General features: G+C 57.8%; 1 protein-coding gene across 2 annotated transcripts in view; it reads left to right on the top strand.

Moving 5' to 3' along the window:
- The window catches only part of SMOC2 (SPARC related modular calcium binding 2), a 138,046-nt gene that overhangs the window by 27,149 nt on the left and 84,203 nt on the right, over window positions 1-26,694 (top strand). For both annotated transcript variants that reach the window (XM_047769723.1, XM_047769722.1), the window contains exons 2-4: window positions 16,040-16,211; window positions 25,720-25,826; window positions 26,430-26,529. In XM_047769723.1, the coding sequence (XP_047625679.1) occupies window positions 16,040-16,211; window positions 25,720-25,826; window positions 26,430-26,529 (379 nt within the window). The remainder of the gene's footprint in view (window positions 1-16,039; window positions 16,212-25,719; window positions 25,827-26,429; window positions 26,530-26,694) is intronic.

Here is a 26,694-nt window from a genome sequence, read left to right as displayed (position 1 = left end):
CACTGCGTCTCTTTGTCCCTCCTTGGCAGAGACTGGCCGCGGGCCGTGTGGCCGCGAGGTTTGCCTGGCATTTTGTGAGAGAGCTGCTCTCCATTAGACGCAGCTCCTCTGGCTTCCCTTCCCCAAAGCGCATCCAAACCCACCGTGAGTCACCAGGAATCAGTAACAGCCCTTTGGAGGCTGATAGAAAAACCTAGCGGACTCCCTGTTCCGCTGCTTCAGATTCCGTGGCAGTCCTGCAGTGTTTTCCACACAAAACCCGCCCCAGTTCCAACTCTCTGCCCTCCAGACCCGTGTCTTGTAACTCTCAGCACGGAGCAAAGGTCCAGGGGAGACCTCAGCCTGCAGGAGCTGCCTTTCCTGGAAGAGGAGCGTGAACAAAGGCCTTCCTCCCACCACCCCGCAGGCTGCATCCTGGGTGCGAGGCCCTGAGCCAGGGGGCTCTGACTGAGCCTTGGTCCTGGCAGACGGGTCGCCGCGGGATGAGGCCAGGGAGGTGCAGGCGCTGGGGAGTCCCTCACTCTTGTGCTGACTCCCTCATTCCTTCATTCTTGGGGCACCACAGCTGGGCAGACTGGGGTCGGGGCCCGAGAAGGTTAGAGACCGCTGCTGGGAGAAACACGGGGCCCTCTGCTGCCCCTCCCGGGCCCCCCCCCCGTGAGGGCACGTCCCTGTGGGGGCAGCTTCGTGCTCATGCTGGATGGGGAGGGACTTTAGGTGGCATCAGAGTCGTCCCTGAGAAGCAGCATCCTGTCCCCTGTCCGGGGCACCCAGGGCCTTTGCGCCATCCCGGCTGCTCGCTGTCCTGGCATGCGTAGCAGACTTGGCCCGTCTGTCTCTGGTTTTCAGAGCATCCGAGCGCCCCTGTCCTGCGCGTCACGTGTCCCACCAGCCTGGTCTCCAAGCAAGGGAATGGGTCCGCGGTGGCCAGGGTGCTGCTCTCTGCCTCGCGCCCGCCTGTGGCCTCAGGCCAAGCCGCCCCCGGGCCCTTTCACCTCCTCCTCGGCCTCGGCTCCTCGGCTCCGATCTCCGCTGGGTCCAGGGCGAAGGTGCCCCAGACCTGAGCTCATAGCAGACACGAGAGACCCGTCTTTATTGTTCAGCCCGGTCGCCTCTCACCCGGCTGAGGGCGAAGGCTGCCTTCGGCAAATTCAAAGCACGGGAGAGGGTTTGGAAAGCGTGAGCCCGAGCACGTTTTAGTTTTCACTGAACTTCCTCCTGCACCTGACGCTGTAACAACAGCAAGGGAGTAGATGCAGAGTCAACACAGGGTCCGCCGCGTGGTCGGGGTGCTGCTTTCCCTCTTGAGGTTTTGGGGAGTCATTTCTATCTTGAGACACCTTTTACGAGAAAGCAGTACAATTTTACAGCCATTTCGATGGCGCGTTTTTAAGTGGCGACATCGAGGGGTCACTTTATGTTCCGCTCCTCTGTTGCTGCCAGGCAGCCCGCCTGCATGAGTGCCCTGGGCCGTCCTGACAGCCATGAACCACGTGGCGCAAACAGCAGAAATGTCTTGTCACACAGTCTGGTGGCCGGAGGTCCCAGGCGAAGGCGTCTTCAGGGCTGGTCCTTCTGTGCCGTGCGGGAGAGCCTGATGTGGCTCCAGCTCTGGGGGTTCATGGGCCGTCTTTGGGGTTCCTTGGCTTGTAGACGGGTCGCCCCGTCTCTGCTCCATCTTCACATGTGCTGTCCTCACCGCATGCACCTCTAAGTCCCAGTGTCCCCATTTCTCAGGACGCCAGTCATATGGGATTAAAGGCTGCCTGCCTTTAACCTGACTCGGTCTCGCTTAGCCGGCTCCCCCTGGGATGCCCACTTCCCAGCTAGGTCCCATTTTGAGGAGATGGGGGTCAGGTTGCTTCACATGCGAATTTGGGGGCACAGAAAACCTGTAACCTCGGGGATCGGGTTTATTATCCATTTACTGAGGGTAACCTCGTCTTAAGCTGATTACACGAGCAAGCGCCTTGTTTCCAGGAAAGGTCGCATTCACAGGCACCAGGCGTTGGGGGTGAATACGTCTTCCTGGGCAGGAGAACCCTGCTCGGCCCGCAAGGGCGCCTGTAAAACACGCCTCCTCCCGTGAGCCTCAGGCCCTCAGCCTGGCCGACGAGGCGGTGTTCTCAGCCTCCCGCTCCTGTGGGCCAGAGGGTTAGGACCCGGCTGCTCCACCAGGGCACCCCAGCCCCTGCCAGGGAAACCGCTTCAGTCTAAACGACGCGGGCAGGAGACGGGGAGGCTTCCCTAGGGTCCCCACTGGCGTGTGTAGCACTAACTGCTGTGGACAGCAGGAGCCGGGCTCCAGGGGCAGCGACCCTGGCCCACGCCCGCCTCCGCTCCGGTTCGCGGGGGGCGCTCTGGTCCGAGAGCCCGGCTGAGAATCCAGGTTGTAAAACCTGCCAGGACCAGAGGGATCACTGGCTGCCTTTTGCAAAGGCCCCTGTTTTGTAAATGGCAGAGTCTTCTGTGAATCGAGGGAAACGTGGGCCCCGGGCCCTGGCCTGGAGAGTCACGGCTGCAGGTCGGTGGACATGGTGCTGAGCCGTGCAGGGCTGGTCCTGCCCTGCCAAGGAGCAGAGCGTCTTGCCCCAGTCCCCGCTCTGCGGTGCCACGTGCTGTGGCCATGTGGCCGGAGTGGGATGGGCTGAGGCTTCATCTGGGACTTGAACTCACTGCTCACACTGGGATGGCGGGGGCGGGGGGGGCGGGACGCCTTCCACTCTGCTTGAGCCTGGTCACGTGGCACTCGCAGCAGAGCAGGGGACATGCCTTCCCCGATAAGGACGCCCCCTGGGTCTTCCTGGGCAGTGCAGCCCTGACTACAGGAAATTCCTGTGTCATCTTGTGTAGTTTGCAGCGGGTCAGCCCGAGTCATCCCCGGCATTTCTCCTCTCGGGCTGCCCCCCTGCCCCCGGGTCTGAGTCCTGTGGGGTTTTGGAGCTGAGTCCAGTTGCAGCGGAGTGAATCTGAATTCCAAAGAGGCCCGAGACAACCAATGCAGGACAGGAGATCAACTGCCTCTTATGAAAATCGCAAGTTACCTTGTGCACGTGAAGGTAACGGACGCTCAGCTTATGCGGAGAACTTATTTTCCAGAATATTGGACACGTGGGATGAGGGCGAAGGGCACGAGCTGGGAAAGGACGTTTCTGAGGCCTGGGCAGTCGGGAAGGTTCCGGAAGGTCGAGGCCCCATGGTTCAGAGTCTTGTGATGACCTTGCCCGCAGCACATGTCTGTGGGGATAAGGTCAGTTAGCCCTGGATGCCCGTGGACCACTTCCACCAGCATCAGGCAGAGCTTTAAGTGACTATCTAAAGGTTAAAATTAGTATTGCGGTTAAAATTAGTATTGCGAATCGCCACAGAATACTTAATGAACGCGTAACCAAAACACGAATTCCCTGCTGTAGGAATGTTTTCATGTTATCTGATGGACGTGGAGGCAGGGAAGCGGGCTGAATTTACTTAACTGTGATCTCATTCTGCCAGGAGGTTGGAACACTGCGCCTAGCCCTCTAGGGCACCCCCGCGTTCTCCTCAGCCCTCTTCCTGTCGTGACCCTCATGTCCACCTTAGAAGTGGGTCATCTGGTTTCTTGACTCCCTCTTAGCTAATCGATCACTTTGAATTTTAATTGTCTCATATTGAATCTGCTTCTGGAATCATCAGTGAATGTATTTAAACAAACCGATGTCTCCCGTGTTTCTCTTGTGCATGAAAAGGTGCAGGTTGTATTCGATGAGAACATTTCTCGTGGAGGCAAACACAGGGCCTTCTCTATCGAAACTGGAAAACTCAATTGCATTTAAAACAAAAGCTCCAGCTTTTCCGTTCACAGGAGAATAAATTCTACTGGCCCGGACCCCATCCTCTTAAAGACGAAACACACGTGCACACACGCACACCCATGCCTGACGTTTATTTGTAATGCACGAGACCCCCGTCTTCCCCGCTGCATCCCCTCCGGTTCACCTGGCATTTCGGAGGCAGGGACTGCCAGGGGCCATCAGGGGAGACCCGCGTCCCCACTGCCAGCAGCCGTAGCAGCGGTCAGGCTTGCCAGCCGCTGGCCAAGCAAATCTGATCCATCCCAACCCAGCAGCCTCCCTCTTCTATGTGAGTCACGTCCGTGACGCAGGCCGCTGCTGGGGACGAGGCCACGTGGTGGAAATAAAAGCCCCAGGCATCCGTCCCACGTGTGGGGTCCTGTAACCGCGGCTGGAATGACATCTGAAGCAGCAACGTTGGTTTCTCTGGGCGAACGTCTCTCTCGGTTACAAGATGACAGTGGCCATGGGGTCAGTGCTGTCTCGAGGGACAACCCCGTTCTCAGGACAAAGCGTGGACAGTGTCGGAGGCACACGTATGTTCTGGCCTCCTCTGCCGCCCCCGGAACTGGGTCTGAAAGGCTCGGTCTGTCCATCAGGACAGCGGGGGGCGCATGCCCAAGGCCCCTGTCGGGCGCCTGTCGGGATTGCAGAGGCCACTGGGGAGACAGTTCCTGGGTTTTGCCTGAAACCTTCTCAGGTCGTTCAGCAGCGGCTGGGAAGGTGGTTTCTAAGGGCGAGCTCACAGGGCTGAGCAAAGGCTAAGCTGGGGGATGTTGGGATGTGACTTCTTTGAGGCTCAGCCACTTGAACGTTCATCCTTATTGGTGGAGGTTTGCGAGAAAGCTGGTTCCCGCAACTTTATAAACTTACCTTGTGCGAGATGTTGTGTGGCTTTGCAGTGATGCAGGGTGATGTTTCATGAGTGGTGTACAAACCTCGAAGGGAACCAAACCTGCCGAGAAAATGGCATTCGAAATATAAAGGCAGGGCTCCCGTCATGGCTCAGCGGTTACCGAACCCGACTGGCACCCACGAGGACGCGGGTTCGATCCCTGGCCTCGCTCAGTGGGTTAAGGATCCAGGGTTGCTGTGGCCGTGATGTGGGCCGGCAGCCGCAGCTCCAATGCCACCCCCAGCCTGAGGCTCTATATGCTGCGGGTGTGGCCTTAAAAAGACAAAACAAACAAACAAAACAAAACAAAAACAAAAACAAAATATAAAGGCCAGAGTATCTCTAGAAAGGACACTTTCAATAAGATTTGGTCCTATGATAATATTACAGTCTGAAAGGAGGCAGTCCTCATTTTCACATGAATAAAATGATTACTTGTTTTCACGTCAACATTCCAGGTGTATTAAGTCCTGGTTAGTCAGAATTAGCTCTAGATGAGCACGTGGACAATGTGGCTATCACCTTTTTTCCACAAAAATGTACTTCCTAGTTTTTTTTTTCTAGTTAAACAGCAGCGAAAACCAGCTCTTTCTACTGGCTCTTCCATCCGATATGTCCCCCGGTTTCAAACTGTCTCTGTTGTGGCTGCTGTTTTCTCCGGCTCTTGCGCCTTGGTTCTTTCTGACAAAAACCCTGTCAGGAACTTGACTCTGTGCAGGAGCCACTGTCTGGAGTCTCGCGTGTCAATAGCCGTGGACTCAGGAACTTGAGGCTGTTATGAGTTTGGAACCGTCCTGATGCCGTTGGAAGAATCCTACGTGAAGGCTTGGTCTCTGTTTCCATTCGAAACCTCATTGTTTTCTTGGTTTGACCTCGTGCCAGGTATACTGGTCTCCGTCTTGGCAAGTCTGTGCAATAGTTTTACCAGATGTTGTGAAGAGTGGTTTTCCCTCCTAAGCATCCTGAGCGACCTTCTTCTCCAGGAAGAGGTCAAGCACTGGGCCTGGAACCGGCCAGTGGGTACCAGGGAGCAGGCGCCAGGGCGGTTCTGTCTCTCGCTCTCATCAGGAGAGTTGAGGGGAACAAAAGGCCAACTCGCTTGGCAAATACATAAAAACAGTGAGTTGGTCTCTGCTGCCGCCTTCCCCTTCTCGGGCTTTAACGCTTAGGTAGTGTTTTCTGGACTCTCCTGAAGGGCTTTGCAAGGGTCAGAGACACCCCGAAGCCTTCTGGGCGAACGAGTGACTACAGCAGACACGTGTCCTTGGCACACTGTCACCGCCGGGAAGATGGGAGCCTGACAAGCACCCTGGAGATGAGCAGGGCCTCTGACTTGTCCTGCTTGGCGCAGACCCGAGGTTCTGGGGCAGGAACGGAGGCTGACCTCAGTGGACGGCCGTGGTTTCTTTCTACTGAGGTTCTGTGATTCTTCCCCCAAGACGCCAGAGCCCCAGGCTGGAGCCGCAGCGCTGTCGGGGTGGGGTGGGTGCCAGGCAGGGCGCTGATCGGCCCCTTCCCAGAGCTCTGGGCCTGGAGGGAGGGGCGGCTCGGCCAGATGGGGGCGCTGGTTCTGGGACCCCCCCCCCCCCACTCCACTGCTGCTCAGCCAGGGTGCTTGTGTGCAGCAGGACTTTCCTCGAGGGAAGCATCCCGGACGCAGCGGGGCAGGGAGGGACCAGCACGGCCCCCGCTGACCTGGCCCCTTTGGCCTCCTCCCCTGGTTCCAGGCCATGGATGAGACCCTGGCTGCCGGTGGCCTCCAGGAACGCCGCCGGGACGGGCTTACCCCCCTTCGCCCTGCCCTCCTGCCTGGTGCCACGGGCGCCTCGACCCCGCAGTACCCACTGCAGCAACTCCGGTGGGTGTGTGGTCGTGTCCCCTTAGCTTTTACTTTCTCTGCAAAGCCTGTGATGCTTGGACTACTTCCGGGGAAGCAGAGCACCTGTGTGTAGCCTCGCCGATGACAGGGCCACTTGCAGCTGGTCCCTCACACGTCAGCCCCTGCCCACCCTTCCCTGTCCCCGCCCCCCACTCCCCCTCCTCCCTCACAGTCCCCCTCCCTTCCCCCTCCCTCCCTCTTCCCCCACCATGCCCCTCCCCCCCCCTCCCCCTTATCCCCTCACTTCTTCCCCCCTGCCCTCCCCTCCCCCTCACTCCCCCCCCCCAGTTTGGGTTTGCTGGGCAACAGGTTGTCCCCCAGGTGTGGGGAGCTCAGGCCCCTGTGGGGTCACGCATCCCCCCCCCAGGGCCAGTGTCCTCTCACCCTGAGCCACCCGCCCTTACCGCCATCTTCCAGGTCCCTCTCGGGTCCCTCAAGATCCTCTTTCTTCCTTCCGATTTCTCTTCCTCCTGTAATTGACGTGTTTCTCCCGTCTCTGGATTCGAAGGTGTGCATTTCGGGGTAACTTCTCCAAAGGCTGCTTCTTTTCTCAGCTGTCTTCTGCGCGAGCACCTTGGAGGGGATGTGGCCGCGGCCGAGAGCGTGGGCGATGGAGCCCAGCAGCAGCAGCCGCGCGTCCCCAGCTCCCTCGGGGGCTGCCCTGGTGCCTCCCAGGGATGGAAACTGGGCAGGGTGTGATGCTCCATCCCAGGGCCCGTGAGCAGGACTCTCCCGGAAGCCCCCCAGGCCTGGCTGTGTCCCGATCAACAAGGGCCGGAGCCATGCGGAGACTCTGCTTGACTGTGTTAAGCAGTGATGGTGACAGTGACGGGCCAGCCCGTTTCCACTGTGCCGTTGCCTCGAGCAGAGGAGGCGGATCCTGGGAAGAGGGCGGGAGCTGGGGCGCTGCGGTCCTGCCCCCCCCCAACGCGTCCTTCCATGGCCGCGTTTCCAGCGCAGGTGCTGTGTGCGGGGAGGGAAGGCTCTGCCGCGTGCGTCCCGGGGAAGACGCAGCCCCAGCCCCGGCCCCGGGTGGTTCCCAGCCGGTGACGGGAGTGATGCATGGGGATGGGGTTCCCAGTCCCGAATCTGCTTCTGGCTGCGTCCCGGAGGAGCCGGGTGACCGCCTTTGGGAGCCTCTGACTCGTCTTTGGTCCAAGGAGGCCCCTGGGGCTGTGTCCTCTGGGACCCTTGGTCTCTTCTTCATGCCCTGTGAGCGCCTCCGGCCCAACCCCCCGGGGCCGACAGCGTTTGGTCCAGGGGGCAGCCTGTGCGCCTGCCCCCAGGCGCGTGGGCGAAGGCGTAGCTCTGATTGACACTCGGAAAGGGGTTTGACTTCCCTGCCTGGGTTTCTCCCCCTCCGGGGGTGGTGGCTGAGTGGACGTGTGGGGGTGAACACTGGGGGAGGGTCTCCGTGGCTCCTCTTTCCCCAGGGACCCCCTCTGCTTGGACGTGGCTAGAGAGGACCCTGGGCCTCCCTGGGGCAGGGATGCGGAGGTGGAGCTGGACTCCGCCTGGCCTGGGGGTGCGCAGAGGCCGTGCCTGGTGTGACTGGCTTGCTCGCACTCTGACAAGTAGGCACAGGTGTTCCTGAGGCTTGGGGGCGACCCTGTTCCTCCAGGGAGCGGCGTCTCTTGACCTGCTTCCCGGGAGGACGAGGCCCCTCGCCTGGTTCCCACATTAATCCTTGGTGCTGTGCGCCAGGGAATCGCTTTCGCCGTGCAGCTTGCGGCATCCTGATGTTTGGCTGAGAAACAGACTCTGGTGTCTGTGCTTTTGGACGCACTTCCCCGTGTCTGCAGGTCCCTTCAATACCCGCGAACAGGCGCTTCAGTGCAAGTGGGTCTAAACACTTAGAAGTGAGCGGGAAGCTCACTTTAAAAAAGAAGCCCTGGCTGCACTCCCCGGAAGTGTCACTTCACCGATGACTGCAGTTGATCTCCGGGGGACGCGAGGGCTGAAGAGAGTGGGGGGCTGTCTATCACCTGCTTGGATGGTCAGGCTGTCAGGGGACTTGTGACTTCTATACGGTGACAGAACACAAAGGATCGGCCACCTCTGGACCCACAGGCACAGCTGGCTTTCTCCTTATCTCTCCTTGTCACCCATCCGGCACGTGTCAGTGATGCTGGCTGCAGACACCTGTCAGAGGGCTGGTGTGGCCCAGATGGGGCCCCCCGCGTTCCCACGACCTGTCTATGCAGACAGACATCTCTGGGGTGGAGACCAGAGATCCCCAGGGTTGACCAGCTGCCCAGCTGACCAGCTGTGGCCGACGCAGACCTGATTCTGCTGTGCAGGGTGGATGGCTTGGAAGATGGAGTCTGACATGCGCTTAATCCTTGTTTTCCAGGTTGACTAACCCTTTCGCTTTTAGACACAGACAGGGTATAGGTGCCATCTTGTGGGTGCTTCAACCCCCACGTTCCGTGAGGTTGCGGGAGACGGAACATTCAGATCAGCAAGCGGCTGTGTCTGCTTCCAACACAGTCACAGCAGAATGGGGCCGTTTACACGCCGGTGGTGGCCTCTGCTAGTCCCGCGTCACTTTGTCGAGTCTGCCAACACCTTCTGGTCCCTCCACTGCCCTGTCATCCCATAGCAGGTCCCGCCTGGTCCTGTGACTAAGCCCTTTGGATGGTGAGCCTGTCCGCAGCCCCACGTGTAGAGCAGACGCGGTGCTGGACGTGAGGCCACGTGGGTGAACACACATCATCTCTGCCCTGCGAGAGTCATGGTCCCACGTGCTCTAAAGCCCTTGGTCAAGGGTCCCCTGTGCCTCCTCCCGTGTCCGCACATGCATCGCTTCACAGAGCTGTGGCCTGAGAAGAACAGGGAGCCATGAAACCCCTTTGGCCTCTTGCTTGGTTCTTCCTGGACTCCTGGCTACGAACTGGCACTAACTTGTAGCTGAACTGGAGAAGGGGGTGCCCGGCCATCTTCAAGTCACCTGCCCTGGCGACACCTGCATCACAGCGGGCGTGGCTTGTGCGAGCAGAAGCTCAGCTCCACTGCAGAAGCTTAGGTCCTCGCAGAATCTGCTTTGTGTGGACGTTACCTCTGAGTCATAGGCCTGATGGCTGGACGTTGAGGAAAAGGTAATTTTCAAGGGAGAAGCCAGGCTGGTTCTTGCTCTTCGGGAGCCATGTCCCGTGTGTTCCGGTCGCCTCCAGGCTGAAGCGCCCGGCGTCCTCATGATCATTTGTTAAGAAGAATTTGAGCATCACGAGGTTCATATGCTGACTCTGAAATAAACGTCACGTCTGGAACAGTCAGAACCCAGGAGTTTCCTCAATTACCTCCAAGAAGGACTAACAGGAAGCAAAATATCTGTTCTCATCAGTGACGTTAACGTTGATAGGGAGGCAGGGACGCGGAGCCAAGAGAAAAGAGAGGTTTGCGGACAGAGCAGAGCTCGGCGGAGCCGGAAGCGCAGCCAGGCCCTGCCATCCTGGTTCGTGGGGCGCGGGGACGGGGCCTAAGCGCTCAGGACCCCGAGAGAAGCTGGCAGGGCCGGGGCCCCAGGAGTCTGCAAAACGCTTCCGAAAGGCCTTCGCTGTTCAGACCAGGTGGGAAGGCGGGAGGGAAGAGGACAAAGCAGCGGCCGAGGGCCTCTGGCGCCTCCTGGACGGGTCCTATTCCCCGTCCTTTGCTCGGGAGACAGGCTGGAGCCTGCGCTGTTCGGCAAGGCTGTGGGCACGGCGTGGCTCTGGGCTTTCTCGGTCCCGGGGCCTGTCTTGGCTCCTCCGCACGGCGCTGGCTGTGCTGGTGTGGGGTCCCCATGGCATTGCTGCACCAGCCCGCCCACCTGGTCCCTTGTCCTGGCGCGTGCCCCTCCGTGGGCCCCGGGCACAGGCCTGGCGCGCCCTGGGGCTCGTCCACCTACAGAAGCTGCTCCCGGCTCCCGTCCACCGCGTCAGCCCCGTCGACTTCACCCCCCCCCCCAGGTTTCTCCTTGAAAATGACCACAAGCGGCAAGACCAGTCACTGCTCGGGCAGCAGGTTCGAAACTTGCGTGCCTGTGGAAAGGCAGCCCGGGCTTTGAATACCGGCCCTGGGAGGGCTCATCTCAGGTGAGATCTTCATAGCTTCCCAGGCGGGTTCACGGGCTCTGCTTCCTTTCCTCGTCACAGCAACGTTTGTGGAAAGAGCAGAGAAGTGCTGTTACCACCTGCATTTTACGGATGAAGAAACCAAGGGTCATTTGGCTAAAAGAATGACCGTCCTAGGTCACAGAGCCCGTCTGCCCATCTCCAGAACCAGTGCGTTTCTTTGACCGCCGAGCCCTGCAGTGTAGACCACACTCCACACACACTGGCTCTCACCAGCACAGAGTAATCTGTCTCTTTCTTGGGCCTGTAGCTTGAATCAGTCATTAAACAAAGAAAGAGAGAAATCTCAATTGCCCTCGGTTTTTAAAATCCTAGAGATGGCCCGTAAATCTAAGAAAAGGCATGAAGGGGCCCAGAATTATGACGGTGACAGCTGTTATTGCGGCTTCCTGCCGCAGTGCGTTGTTTTTCTCAAGGCCTTGAGCTCCTGACCGCCCGGCACTGCCGCAGAGGCCTCCCGCCTCTTCTATGCCTGTGGTGATTTTCAGGTCAGAAGGGAGAGCCCATGCCGCCGTCTTCGTGCTGGAACTTTCCTCCTGGGGGGGTTGTCAGCCAGGCCGCGTGAGTGAGGCGGCTCCGTCGAGGGCTGTGCCAGTTTGGGAAGGCAGGTGCCCTCCCCAGGCGTGGTTTCTTTCATCCTGCTCAGGCCCACCGGAAACCTCATTATTTTAGTTATTCGCACGGCTCCGTCAGCAGAGGAGGTGTTCCTACTCCCGTTTCACAGATGAGCACACTGAGTCTACACCTCGCTGTTGTGCTGGTAATTATGACGTTTGCTCCGTGGCCGGAGCAGCATCGCGGGAGCCGAATCCAGTTTTAACTGCTGTGCAGTTTGCATGGTAAAGGCTGCAGTTTGGTCTAGGGAAGGTGAGAGGGCCGGAAGCTGTCCTAGAGTGGGTCCCAGCCTGAAGGACGGACTGGCGCCATCTGCGGTCAGTAAAGATGAGGACACGCAGGGAGCCTTCCGATGGCAGGACGGGGACCTCCCCCCCGGGGCCACGTGCTCCCTGAGCAGCCCCGCTCCTCAGAGTGGCTCCCAGCTGGCTGGTCTGTGAGCCACTCCGCAGCCTGGCCCCAGAGCAGATACCCAGAAACTGCTGCCACGGATGTGCTCTGTGGCTCTGTCCCCTGGGACCCACGCCGCACCCCTTCTCGTTCCAGTCTCGGGGGCCCCTCGGCAGATCCAGCGCCCCGCCCCCTAAGGCTCTCCGACACTCAGGTTCTACCTTGGTGACCTGGGATGCGCTGTTCTAGACGACGTGGTGGTTCTCGGGGTGCTGCTGCCCCCTGGGTGGTAACCTCCCCCAGGACAGGAGCCCCCCGCATCCTGCCCCCACCCCGAGGCCAGGAAACCGCCTGGCAGCGAGCCGGCCTCGTAGCTGAGGAGCACGTTCCAGCCAAGCTGCATCTGACTTTTGCTCTATCCTAGAAACACGAGGCTTTGTCCTTGGAGCGTGTGAAAGCGAGGCAGAGGCGATTCAACACAGACTAGAGTGTTTCAGACACGCACGGATCGGCCTGTGTCCGCTGCAGGCGAGCGCGCGCGGCCGTCTCTCCGGGCAGCTGGCTCGGCAGCTGTGCTCATTTTTCGGTGGCGAGGCGCTGAGAAAGGTCCCGCCCTGGGGAACGTACAGCTGCAGGACTGTGCCATTCCGAGGTGCCTTTCCTGACGGGACCCCACCTGTGTTATCCCGTATTATAATCCATGAAAAGGAGTCTTCCGTCAATACATCGACATTGCGGTGGGAAATGCGTCCGTACTGAGTGTTTCGGCTGCTTCTTAGATGTTTTGATTTTGTTCCGACGTTTCCTCGGGCTCGAATCCGAAACCTCTACGCAAACACCGATCGCGTCTTTAATTCCCTGGCGCTTGACCCACGGCTCCGCCGGGAGCTGCCTGACATCCAGGCGGACCCCGCGGGCACCCTCTCCGCCCTCTGCACCGCCCTGCACCTGCGCAGACACTCGGCCCTGTGAGGGGACAAGAGAAGGGGCCTGGCCCCTCAGGGGGTTGTTTTTAATGGGGTCGCTTGAGCCTCGGCGGATCCCCTCCTGCATTTGACAAAAGTGCCTTTTATCGGATCTGGTTTGAAGACCCTCAACCAAGTTCTTTAATGAACTAGGAGTATTTGATTTTCCTGCAAGGGCTTCGTTTCGTAAAGAATCCAGAGTAGCCGAAAGCGCCTTTTCCTCTGTGCAGCGCCTCCCCGGAGTTTGGAGCTCACTGCCCATGAGATGGGGACATGGGCACGGAGACGGGCAGGAGGTGTGAGTTCTCGAACTTCTGAGACAGCAGCTCCGGGGCTTGTTCTCCGCCCTCCCAGGATCAGAAATTGCGATCGAATTCCAAAGGCTGGATACTGGGCTGTGGTTCAAAATAAAAGAGAGTCTCTCTCCGTTCGTGACAACGTCTTTCCCTAAGTCATCTGCAGTCCTCCTCTGGAGTTTCAGGCCATACAAGCAGACCACCTGCTCAACATAGAAACTGGCAGGATTTAGGTTATTTCGTGTTTTCGTCTAAACTGGAAGGGACCACTGCTGGCCGGGCTGCTGGGTGCACCTGCCTGCGAGGATTCCCCCCACCCCACCCCCCCGCCAGGCGGTTCGCAGTGGCGTATGTTCCTCTTGTTGCTCTGTCTCTGTGCCTGTCTCCGTCTGCCTGTCTCCCTCTGTGTGTGTGTGTGTGTCTCTCTCTTTCTCTATCTCTCCATCTCTGTCTCTTTCTCTTGCACAAAACTGCTCTGGCCCTGGGCCGGCTGGGGGTCACAGGAACCAGCCTGTGAAAGCCCACAAGTGGTTGTGAGCAGAGGATTGAGAGAAGGGCAGCGACTGGAGCTCCTGTCGTGGCTCAGCGGAAACGAATCTGACTAGCATCCATGAGGACGCAGGTTCAATCCCTGGCCTCGCTCAGTGGGTTAAGGATCCCGTGTTGCTGTGAGCTGTGGTGTAGGTCACAGATGCAGCACAGATCTGGCGTTGCTGTGGCTGTGGTGTAGGCTGGCAGCTGCAGCTCCAATTTGACCCCTAGCCTGGAACCCTCATATGCTGCAGGTGTGGCCCTAAAAAGACAAAAAAAAAAAATGCAGTGACTGTAAAATGAGCATCATTTCAGGGTGGGTAGAACTGGTTCCTCAGGTGCAACAGGCTGGCGGGGATGCCTCTTCTCCTGGGAGCTGCTGCCCCCTGGGATGGGGGTGGCCTTCAGTGCTGGAGAGTTAATTCACTTTAATTAATTTCTGGAAAAGCAAACAGCAAAACAAAGCTGGGCTGAAACTCCTCAGAGACAGAATTCAGTCAAATGTACTTATATGCTTGCTTTGCCCATTTTAAAAAACACATTTTTCCCCCCAAAATCTTGCAAAGGCAATGATCTGTTGTCACCTGGCCCTTGGTAAAAAGAAGCACAGATCATTCTAGCAAGCGTGCTGTTCCATCAGGACACACTGGAAAAGCCTCCCCTGTGTCCGCGGGGCCCCTCCTGCTGTCACCTGTCTCTTGGCTGCAGCGTTTCTCAAGAAATCTGGGAATGAATGGCCTGTCATTTCTGCTCCCAAACAAGCAGGTGGAGGGGCAGTCACCCACACCTTCCCAGCCACCCCCACTCACTGCCCTTCTCCCAGATACCCCCCACTCACTGCCCTTCCCCCCAGGACACCCCCACTCACTGCCCTTCCCCCCAGGACACCCCCACTCACTGCCCTTCCCCCCAGGACAACCCCCCACTCACTGCCCTTCCCCCCAGGACAACACCCCCCTCACTGCCCGCCCCCTGGGATGCCCCAGAATCCTGTGAGGATGTGGCTCCCCGCCTCGCCCCCACCCCCACAAGGCCTCTTTTCATCTTCAGCGTTTTTTTGGGGGGGTTCTTTGGACAGAACCCAGGGCCTGAGGAAGTTCCTGGTGGAATCCGGGCCACAGTAGCCCCCTGAACTGCTGCCACGACAACGTCAGATCCTTAACCCACTGAGCCACCAGGGAACTCCTCGGCTTCAGCTTTGACTGATCCTTACAGGCACCAGCTAGGACACCCGAGGGGCCAGTGGAGGTGTCGGTACTTCCTCAAGGAAGGAGCGCCGGGTTGAGAATTTCCCTTTTCTCTCTTCTGGATGAGAAACAAGTTGAAGTCCCTGAACTTTTGCTAAACTCCTGCTTTTCCTCCAGCGCCGACCGCGGCCGGTTGGAGTCATGGGGAGCAGAGGGTCTCTAGCCCTTAAATGTGACCTGGGCAAAGACGCCGAATTGCTGCACATGTGGCCGCGGGGAGTTGTGTCGTCGCTGCAGCTCTGGGAGCCCTCTCTTTCCCTTAAGAAATGGCTAGTGCTCCATGAACTGGACACAATGCTTGTGACCAAAGACTTGTGACGCCCCACGGCCCAGGTTGGGGATTTGCCTTCACGGGGGTCGTTTTGTCTGGGGTGGTGACTACGTAGCACTGAGGCTGGGACCCGTCGGGGTGCTGGGGAGCCGGGGTGGGCACGGAGCACCGTCGCTGTCCATGGAGGGTGGGTGTGAGAGCAGGTGTGAGAGCAGGTGGTGGACTGGCCTGAGTCCAGCTGGGACTCTCCGTGAGCTCCGAAGTCTCACGTCTAGGGCATCAGAGGGAGCCAAGGCCAGGATGAGCCCTGGGAGCCGTCAAGGGGGACCACAGTGTGTGGAGGGGCCACGGGGTGGGGGGGCTCCATGCCCGTGCTGCTGCTGCATCCAGGGATGGTGGGGGGCCCTCAGGGGGCGGGGCTCCAGGGATGAAGATGAGATGATGATGCGGAGCTGGGGACTCGAGGGGAGACTGCCCCCCACTTCTGGGCAGACGGGGGGCCCTAGGGGAGACTGCCCCCCACTTCTGGGCAGACAGGGGACCCTAGGGGAGACTGCCCCCCACTTCTGGGCAGATGGGGGCCCTAGGGGAGACTGCCCCCCCACTTCTGGGCAGACGGGAGGCCCTAGGGGAGACTGCCCCCCTCTTCTGGGCAGACGGGGGTGTGCTGACCTAGGCAACTTCCAAGGTGATTGCAAAACCTGGGGAGTGCGGGAGTCACCAGGCCTGGAGCTTGCGGACGCAAAGACAAACTCTGCCACTCAGACCCCTGAAGGTAAATAGCGCCCTCACGCACCCCAGCGAGGACCTAGGCGGTGCCCCAGGCCAGTGCGGAGGGCTCAGAGGTCCAGCTTCCAAGCCCCGAGGCCAGCCTTACCAGGCACCCAGGCAGAGTTTGCAGAGTTTGCTGTGCTCTGGGGCGTGCTTGGCACTGAGTGGCCCCGAGCCTTCTGCTCTCTGCGGAGCCCCCTTTAAATGTCTGGCTTCTTTTCTGCTTTCTCCCCCAAGTTTTTGAGAGTGGACCAGGACAAAGACAAGGACTGCAGCTTGGACTGTGGCGGCTCCGCCCAGAAGCCCCTCTGCGCCTCCGACGGGAGGACCTTCCTGTCTCGCTGCGAGTTTCAACGCGCCAAGTGCAAAGACCCCCAGTTAGAAATTGCCTATCGAGGAAGCTGCAAAGGTGAGTGATGCCCCGTCATCCGCTGAAGAGTCGATCACGGAAGTGTGTCTGCAGGTACTTGATTTTCATTCTGCTAAGTTTTTCCATGTAAAAACTCAAGCGTTTTATACTTGCGGCTCTTTTGTAGAAGAAGCGCACAGGGAGAAGGGTCCTTCTGCATCTTTTGTCGCTTGTTTAGTGTTCTCTTTTCTTAGAATGTTTTATGACATCACGACTCCTGTAGTCAAGGGTTCACGGAATGTTGCCACCGCCTCGTCACGTTGTCCTCACCAGAGTTTTTAATTTTTATTCTTTTGACTTTTTTTTAGCTCTTTCTTGTTTCCCTTTTTGGCATGTGGGGCGTGAACAGTAGCACCTGTGCCGTTTTCAGGGGCTTTTTTCACTGCTGGTGTTACATTCAACTCTGTTAGTTTTCCTGATTTAAGAAGTAGATTTGGAGTGAACAGCACGCTTCGAGCAAGACGTTGAAAGGCTCCCCACGTTAATGAAAGGTTCGACTCCGCAAACACCTGGACGCTTCCAACACAAATAGCGTCATTTTCAGCAGGAGGTTTCCCCTTCTCTTTCTCATGATACACGAGAGACCACACAGGCTGAAAGGCCCTGGGTCGAGCTTCTGCTGCGCGTGGCTGTGCGCTCCAGCCACCTTCACCGGAGGGGCTGTCGTCTGACCCCAGGCTGGGCTGGGTTTGCAGCCACCTGCTTTTCCTTTCATAAGCCGACACCTCCCGGGTGAACAGGTTCGAGGCGCTTCTCTGCATGACAAAGACAGAATTTTCTCTGTGCTGGAGAGCTGGGTGCCTCACTGACACGCAAGGGCACCGCCTGTGGGCAGCGGGGCAGCGGTGTCTGATTGGCGGGTCCTAACACAGCGCTGGGAGAAACGTTGGCTCGTGACTTTAGGCCCCAATTGTAGTTATTACGCATCTCCGTTATCTGTGCTGAGACACGAGGCGTGATTTCAGAATAAATTCAGATATCAGTTGATCCACTTTTTGGAGAAGCTTCTAAGAGCAATGGCCTGTTCTGGTTTAGCTGGGAGCACAAGCGCCGGGTGGTAAATTTTGAGTTTTCGGGATCCTCTTTAGTGCCCTGTTTCTTTAGATATTTAGTTTCTCAGCAAATGTCTAGGTGGGGCACCACCCTCAGGAAATAGTCTGTGGGAGGCCACCCCCAGCAGCCAGTCTGAGGGCGGAGAACCCCTGCTGGGGGCAGCCCTGAGAAGGAGTTTCCAGGCTGCGGGCAGGCTTGTCCTACAGACGCAGCATTTCCCTGGCGCTTGGCCCCGGGCGGGAGCAGGGCCCCCTCTGAGGGGATGGGCCCCTTCATTCTGGCCGGTTTACTTGCCACCTGCTCACCAGCCCTGTCCCCTGATGTCCACAGGGCAGGGAGGGTTCTCAGTGAACCGGAGGGGCCCTCGTGCTGATGGACCCAGAGACAGGTGTCCCGGCTACGCTGGGCAGTGCTGCTGTGTCCCTCTGTCCACAAGAGCACGAATATTTCAAATTCTGCATCAACCCAGGACAAGAGCTGTCTCTGCCGAACGTGAAAGAGGGAGCGTGAGATCGCAACACCTCTCCTCTCGGACACCCCCCCGCATCTCCCCCAAGTTACTCCTGGTGGCGATGTTGGCTGGCGTGTCATGGCATCAGTTTGGCAAGCGTGAAGCTTTGTATTTTGAGGGCATTTCCACATATTTGGTGGGTGACAGTCCCCAGGCCTGTCTCTTTTGCACACGCTCATTTAGAAACAATAGTTGAAATATTTGGGTCGCTGTTTAATTTGCTGGGCTACAGTGTTTTGCATTTCACATTATGGTCTAACCATTGACCTCAAACAAAAGGTCAGTGGTTTACACAGACGGATTTTTCTCATATTTTCTTAGACACGTGTGGAGTTGGTGCTTTTATTTTTTATTTTTTGCTTTTCAGGGCCACACATGGGGCATATGGCAGTTCACAGGTTGGGGGTTCAAATCCGAGCTGCCGCTGCTGGCGTACATCACAGCCACAGCCATGCGGGATCCAAGCTGCTCTGCAACCTACACCACAGCGCACAGCAACTCCAGATCCTTAACCCACTGAGCGAGGCCAGGGATCGAACCTGCAACCTCATGGACATTAGCCCTTGGTTCGTTAACACTGAGCCACAACAGGAACTCCCTGGAGTTGGCGCTTTCAGAACTCAGCAAATGCATTTGTATTTTCCTTTTGCTCTGAGACCACTGGGGTTGTCTTTCTTTTCAAGAAAATCTCAGATGTTGCATTAAAAAACAAAAACCAACAAACAAAAAAACAAAAAAAAAAAGAAAGAGAGGAATAAGAAGAGGAAGAAGAAGAAAATCAGATGGCCAGGAGATCTTAGAATTCTGTTTTGAAATGTCTGGAAAGAAAGTTATAAAGAGATCCGACAGAGGCGACTTCCCGGAGCTTTCTAAGGCCTGGGCCGTGTAGTGGACCAATGTGTGAGAAGAGGAAGCTTGGGAGGTTCCTCTGTGGCTCATCGGTCAATGAACCCAACTAGGAACCATGAGGATGCGGGTTCAATCCCTGGCCTCGCTTGTGGGTTAAGGATCTGGCGTTGCCGTGAGCTGTGGTGTAGATCACAGACGCGGCTTGGATCCTGCATTGCTGTGGCTGTGGTGTAGGCCGGCAGCTACAGCTCCGATTCGATCCCTAGCCTGGCAACCTCCATATGCCACCAGTGCAGCCCTAAAAAGCAGGAAAAAAAAAAAAGAAAAAGAGGCAGCTTGATACAAAGCCCCTGGCGTCTGTCCCCTTCCCGTTCGCCGCCCGAGACTCATGGTCCCAGTCCTGTCGTCATTGCAGAGGGAACCCCTGGCAGTGCTGGGGTCTCCACGAGGCGCAACATCGCCTGCCCACCCGGCAGAGCACGCAGGGGCTGCGGTGGTAGATGGAGGCAGACCCTCCCCACGAGGGGGGTAAATGCGCTCCTGTCGAGATGGAGGGTATGGTACGCCTCGGGCCGCTGCTCTCTGCCCGCGAGGACCCGAGGGACACCGGCACAGGCATCCTTTCTGCCCAGGAGTGACCGCTGCCGCTGTCCCACAGGGCTGTGTGACCAGGAGTCAGCCCAGCACTCTGGGCAAGCCCGGTCCTCAGGACCTCCTGGCCGTCCTCTTCCAGGGCCACGTGAAGGGGGCCCTGCTGACCGGGGCTGCTCACACTCCGCCCAGTCCTGCAGGGAGAGCACTCGGCTCCTGGCCCCGTGGCTTCGGACCTGCTGTGGCCACACTCTGGTCAGCGGGCTGTGCGCTGCAAGTACCTAGATTTCCAGCAGGATTTCTGCGTGGCCCCAGGTGCTGTCCACCACCCCCCCCCCCGGGACAGTTCCGCCACCTCTGGAGGCTCTGTGTGGTTTCTCTTTAATTATCTTAAAACAGGCGATGTGCAGCCCAAGAGGGCGCCTGCCCGTGCCCCTCAGCTCCGCCTCTGCCCCTGGGAGCGTGGCTGGTGCTGCCTCTGTCCCTCCCCGGGGCAGGGGTCGGGCAGCCCCGAGACGGGGTTGGGAGGCCGGGCCCCAGCAGCTGCAAGCTTCGCGGGGCTGGGGCGGCAGAACCAGCGCAGGGCGGGCTCTGCACCTGCTCTCTGGCTCTAGAACAGAGTGGTTGGGTCCCCGGAACAGTTCTTTCTACTGGAGGGTTTTTCTGACCATCACACTGTGCTCCTAACGAGCTTTCTCGGGTACCTGGAGAGCCGTGGGCCAGGCTGGGTGCCCACCTGCCGTCTTCCTCGGGCTTCTGGTGATGCTGCCTTTGAAGGAGGCAGAGCATGGGCCTTCCTGTGAAGCCTCACCGGGAGGCATCGTTCACCCACAGGCGCTGAGGACCAGGGTGCAGTTTGGGTGCTATAAACCCGTCATCGACCTGCCAGCAACTCCTTTCATGAAACCGGTGTTTCCATGGAGGGCGTCTGTGCAGGGGGTGTGGTATGTGTGTCTGTGTGTACATCTGTGTAAGTGTGTGTGTGTGCATGGGTATGTGTGTTTGTGTACCATGTACGCCTCTGTGGGCGTGTGCCTGGGTATGGCTGTCTCCTGCATGTGCATTTGTACGTGTGAGTGCATGTGCATGAGTGCATTTATGTACGGACATGTGCGCATGCATGTGTGCGTGTGTGCGTGTGTGTGTGTTTGTGTGTGCGCGCGTCTCTCTCTCTTCTGTCCGGTCCCCTGGGCCGGGTCCATGTCCCTGCTTCCTGCCGTGTCTCCTCAGACTCCTGGGAGCCGGTGCTCGTGTGGCTCCAGGACATCTTTGTCCCGCCCGAGGGCGTCCTTGCAGAACCCCCCCGACCTTGGTCACTGGCACGCTTCCGCGGTGCCCTTGGGGCCTCCTCTGGTGTTGGAGGCCCCCTCTTTCCAGACTAAAGCGGACACCACCTTGCTCTCATCTTCAAGAAACGCAACAGGACGTTCTGAAATGTTATGTGAACAGAACAGCTTTTCTCTGTTTGTTCCAGCAACACCTGTGCCCTCCCGGGTCGTGCGTCGGAGGCGCTGGGCGAGCCCGTCACAGCCCCCGCCGTCTCTGCCCCCGAGGCTGCAGCCAAACTCACCCGAGGAACCGGGGCCCTTGCGTGGGGCCCCAGGGTGACAGGCGGCAATCGGGGTTATCAGTTATCCTAGCCGTCAGAGAGTTATCCTAGCTGGTTACCGTCAGTTGTCTCCTGTCTGACCATTTCAATCTAGCCTTACGCTAGTTTGCGCTGTTACATCTCAAACTTATGGACCCTCGGTTTGGCTGTTGTGATTTGTTTCTGTCTTTGCGGCCTTTGTGATGACAAGACTTTTACTTAAGAGGAAGACCTGGCTCCTTTCTCCGCGGCTCTAAATCTCCAGTCGAGGGACACTTAGGACACTCACTCTGCTGCCCCCAGGCTGCCCGGCTGCCGGTCGGAGGACGGGGGCCTCAGTCTGCTGGTCGCTGCACTTCCCTATGTGTTGTTTATGCCAAAAAAAGTTGTGGCCAGAATTTTTTTTTTTTTGCTTTTGAGAGCCACACCCACGGCCTATGGAGGTTCCCAGGCTAGGGGTCCAGTCGGAGCTACAGCTGCTGGCCTACACCACAGCCCCACAGCCCCAGCAGCGTGGGATCCGAGCCGTATCTGCGACCTACACCACAGTTCATGGCCACGCCGGATCCTTAACCCATGGAGCGAGGCCAGGGATCGAACCCAAATCCCCATGGTTCCTAGTTGGGTTCATCAACCCCTGAACCATGAAGGGAACTCCTGTAGCCAGAATTCTTCATGTTTCTCAGAGTCCGGCCTTCGAAGTTACAGGTGGGCACCATGTTCTAACTTATGAAACACAGTGTCTGCCTTCACTGAGGCCAATAAAACAAGAGGCCTGTCTCCCTGGGGGCTCTCGCCTCTGCGACCATGGGAGAGCTGGCTTCCTGGGCTGCTGTGTTTCTTCTGACCCTGGCCTTGTCTGTGCTGGCCAAGGGCACCCAGGCGGGAACTGTGTGTCCCCAGAGAGCGGACCCCACGGGGCTCAGAAATGTCGCCATGTCATTGCCTTGCCAGGTCCGGGTCAGTAGGTCCGTGGAGCAGAAAGATACCCAAGAAGCCTTCCCTGGCTGTCTCCTAAGCAGGACGCTGCAGTCACGCTGCATCCCCACCGCCCCCGCCTCCCGGGGAGCTTGTTGGGTGGGGCTCTGGGGAGCCGTGTGTCCTGAACCAGCACAGGGGCAGAAGGGACCGTCAGTCGCTTTCCTCTGGGGAGCACGTCCCCGCTGCCCCGCACGAAGGCAGGAGGCCCCACAAGCAGAGCTCCCGGCTCCGGGGTGGTCGAGGGCAGGACCACCTGTCAACTCGCTCCGTGACCTCGTCCTGGCCAAGCCTCGGCCGGTCCTTTTAACTGCTGCTCTCCCAAATTCTTCTGCATCAAAGGTGCAGCAAAACTGTCTCTGCCAATTATGGCTTAATCCTGCTTTGAGTGATTTTTACAGAGTAGGAAATGATTTGCCTCCCGTCGTTAGAAATGACCACTATAAAACCTGGCTGTTCTTTCTAGTTCAGAGCAAGCACCGCATCTTGACAGTTGGTGACTAATATCCCTCGATGCACAGACGTGTTTGCGATCTCGTTGGAAAAAGAATCTTTTACTTTGCAATCACGAGAAAGCAATTTACAACCAGTTACATAAATGGCTTACAAAACGCATTCATATTAACCCACAACTCCTCAAGAATTTTTTTAATTAAAAACCTGTTGTTAGCCATACCGTGCTAAACCCAGTCTTAAGAAACTGTTCGTAAAGTTTCTGCTTTTCAAGAAAAGAACAAAAAGTTTCTATGAAATAGCAAATTTGCATCAGAGTTTTCCTTTAGTCTAATAAAAAGGGATGAAAGTCTTTAATTATAAGGAGACTAAATTAACACTTCGATTTAATTCAAATATTAATATTGTAGTTTTCAGTTAGGCCGAATTTTCCTATGAGGTAAAAATTGACCATAGTTTAAAACTTACCATGAGCCAAAGAGTTATGCGGTATTATCTTTCATGCCCACTAGTGTGGCTATGACAATTAGGACTGAAAAAGACAGAAGATAAATATTGGTGAGAATGTGGGTAGATCGGAACCCATGTCCATTTTTGGGAGGAATATAAAGTGGTTCAGACACTGAGAAAAACAGTTTGGTGTTTTCTCTATAAATTAAACAGAATCGGAGTTCCCGTCGTGGCGCAGTGGTTAATGAATCCGACTAGGAACCATGAGGTTGCGGGTTCGGTCCCTGCCCTTGCTCAGTGGGTTAACGATCCGGTGTTGCCGTGAGCTGTGGTGTAGGTTGCAGACGCGGCTCGGATCCGGTGTTGCTGTGGCTCTGGCATAGGCCTGTGGCTACAGCTCCGATTAGACCCCTAGCCTGGGAACCTCCATATGCCGTGGGAGCGGCCCAAGAAATAGCAAAAAAAAAAAAAAAAAGACCCCCCCAAAAAATAAATAAATAAATTAAACAGAATTATCACAGGACCCAGAGGTCCCCCTGCAGACAAATATCCATAAGACTTGAAAACAGAAGTTCAAACAAACCTGGTACCTGGTAGCTGAAAGCCCAGAACGGCATTATTCAAGGTCACCCAAAGGCGGGGACAACCGGCACGTCCACCTGCCCTCGGGCAGATAACACACCGTGGTGTGACCCGTGACGGACATTAGCCAGCTCGAGGAAGGAATGACACACATGCGAGGCCATGGATGGACCTTGAAGCCATGCCATCACCTGGTTTGATTCTATTTATGTGAAATGCCCCAAATTGGTAAATCCTTAGAGACAGAGCCTAGGTTACTGTTGAGGGGGATGGGGGTTGGGGGGGAAGGTGAGGGACCCCCCTCATGGGCTCCTGCAGGGATGGACAGAGGCAGTGATCACCCACCCCCCGTGGGTGTTCTGAACGCCCGGGGGTGGTACACTGCCAAGGGGTTAAGATGATGGATCTTGGGTTCTGAGTCTTCGTACCACAGTAAGAACCAATTATTATGCTCCTCATGTTTTGAAGATTTAATTTTCCAACAGTTAAAAATAAACTGTCCAGCGTGAAATCTCAGCTGGGCCACTGGACATTTAAGGACCTGCTTGAGTTTTAGTCAAATCACGGGAGGCATGAGGAGCGAAGATCCAGCGGGGAAGGACGGGCGGCCCGGGACTCGGCCGCAAGGACGCGGAGCCTTCCCTTCCGTTTAAAAACGATGGCAGAGCTGGCAATAACGTACCTTTTCTGGCTGTGTTCATATTCGATTTCTATAAAGAGGGCATTTGATTCAGCCTCAGGTGTGTCCATGTTAGTCGCATCTGGTGACAGGGACGTTGGGGACACGGGGAGAGTTCCAAGCAGCCGAGCAGGGCATGTGGGGCACGGCAGCGTGCTGAGCCTTGCAGACATTCCCACAAAGCGGGTCTCACGTTAGGTGCTCTCCCCACAGTAAAGCGCAGAACGAAGTGGGAAGGACGCAGGGAGGTGGCACGAAGGTGGGGCCGGACTCCCTCCTGCTTTGGTCCTTTTTCAACAGGATTGTCTGATGGGCTGCTGTTCAGCCTCTTCCCAAGAGCGCAGAGCCCTGGTTTAGGCTGTCCGGAGTCAGAAGGACCCAGCCGCGGCAGGTGGGTGGGCTTCGGCGTGTTCTCAGGGGCTGGCTGATGGCTTTTGACAGAGGGTTGCTGCAGAGGCTTCCTGCTTTCCTGTGATGGACTGGTCAGCGATATGCCAGCCATACACCTGGAATTTAATCCGTGTGACAAATTTGAGAGTTATCTGATCAGTGGCAGATGTGGACTCTTTTCTAGAAGGCACTGGAGCCAGGAAGGAGGCCCACAGCTTGTTTGGGGCAGTTATGCTTTTCTGGTGGGTTCCACCATCGTTCGAACACTCAAGGTGATTTGTAACCCCATCTGTCCCCTCGTGAGACCTCGCAGGCTGGAACTTTTCCTTTTAGACACAGTCAAACCGCAGGTTGTACTAAAGAAGCGAGGTCGGACGTCCAGCAGAGCAGTGATTTCTTCTTGGCTAAAACACAGGCTGCCTTAAAACCACACGTCGCTGCTGACTGCTGGCTGGCCGGGCCCAATGCATACGAAGACGTGAGGCCCGGGGGCCCGAGTGGAGGTGTTCTTCTCACACGCAGGCCTCCTCTTGGGGCAATGGCCACGGTGTGGCCACAGAGCCTGAGATAAGGTTTGCAGGGACAGAGCCTGCCTTCAGGTGGGCCCGGGGCCCGAGGCACGGGAGCCGCTGCCAGGATGGCACTGCACTGGAGCCAGGGGGGTTTACTACCAGGCAATCAGAAAGTCACCCTCTGAAACTGGGCAGTGGACACGTTTGAAGAAGTAGCTCTCAGCGTCCAAAGGGCCTTTAAGATCTAGACAACATGTAATTTAAATCTGGAAACACTTAAGAAAAAGTGGGAAAGCCATTCTCTCCAACTTTTACAATTCAAATGAGGTACATGGCATAACAGTCCCAAGAAATAAGACTTGCGCTTGGGGAGCTGCCGAGGGCGCGAGCCTGATGGCTTCTCAGGGGAACTGGACGCTGCAGCGCTGGCCTGTGGGCCTGAGAAGACCCGCCTTGTCCCGTTGGGCTCCCGCCAGAGCTCCTGCGGGTGTCGGAGCAGCAGCGGGAATGGAGGGCCGGGTCCCCTGGGCTGTCTCGGAGGGCTGGGGTCATGTGCCCTCAGGTTGCCCGCACCCCCTCCCTCCAGCCGGGGTGTTCGGTCTGCTCTTCACCTTGGCTTCCAACGCCGTGGGTGGCCGGGCCCCTGCGCTCGGATGGGCATCCTTGGACTTGAAAGAGGCCTCGGCCCGTGTTTCGTGTTTCTTCATCACCAGGAAGCAGAGTCCGCTTTCCCACCTTCTAGCCCAGGGGCGGCTCCCGGCCCCGGCCCCGCCCCCCGCAGGCTCCTCCCCCAGCGGCCCCTGGCCCCCGGCCCCGCCCCTCCGCCGCGCCCCCGCCGCCCCCTGACCGCCCCTCTGCTCGTTCCCCCGCAGACGTGTCCCGGTGCGTGGCCGAGAGGAAGTACACGCAGGAGCAGGCCCGGAAGGAGCTGCAGCAGGTGTTCATCCCCGAGTGCAACGAGGACGGCACCTACAGCCAGGTGTGCCCGCCGCGCCCCGGGGCCCGTCCGCCCGGGAGGCGAGGGGAGACGAGGCGAGCCGCGGGGCCCAGGAGCGGGCGGCGTCTCAGGGGCAATCCCGCCTTCCCACCGGCAGCAGGTCCCCGGCCCCCGGCCCAGACAGCGTGGCCCCTTCCTTGGCTCAGGCGTTGCCCTCACGGCCGCGCTGTCCGCCCTCCCCTGGGGGACCGTGGACAGCTTCCTCTGGGAGCAGACGGGGCCACGCCACGCGCCCACGCCCGCCCCCAGCTCTGCCTGGCTGATGGGGGACTCCCAACTCCTTGGTGCCTATTTGCCGAAGGACCAGGGCTTGGGCTCCAGGGCGGAAGGAGGAGAGGAGTAGGAACTACACAGTTTAGGCCCGGCTCGCACGAGCGCTCAGTGTAGACGGCTTGGAGCCCTTTCTTCTTTAAGAGCCCTACTTCCAGGGCATCACACGGCCTTTAGTCAGCTGTTCCAAAGCCACAGCTTGGGAAGCGCGGGGCGTCCTGGACATTCACTGCAATGGATGCTGCGGGAGGTGGGGTGGGCCTGGCTGACCGTGGGCGCCGCCCGCACTGACCGCCCATCCCGTCCCTGCTGCAGGTCCAGTGTCACAGCTACACGGGCTACTGCTGGTGCGTCACACCCAACGGGAGGCCCATCAGCGGCACCGCCGTGGCCCACAAGACGCCCAGGTGTCCAGGTAGGTCAGATTGATTTACACGGTGAGCCTGCTCCTGACATTACCGCCCGGTTTTCTGCTCCTCTTACCACTGTTTGCTCATCATTGACAAGAAATTCAGGTTCGGAGGAGTTCTGAGGAACAGTGGGAATGGATTTGCGTCACTGGACAAAGCCCCACACATTA

The sequence above is a fragment of the Phacochoerus africanus genome, chromosome 2 (assembly GCF_016906955.1).
Source record: "Phacochoerus africanus isolate WHEZ1 chromosome 2, ROS_Pafr_v1, whole genome shotgun sequence".
In the NCBI taxonomy this organism is placed as follows: Eukaryota; Metazoa; Chordata; class Mammalia; order Artiodactyla; family Suidae; genus Phacochoerus; species Phacochoerus africanus.
Note: the sequence above shows the minus strand (reverse complement) of the source record. Positions and strands in the feature narration are given on the sequence as shown.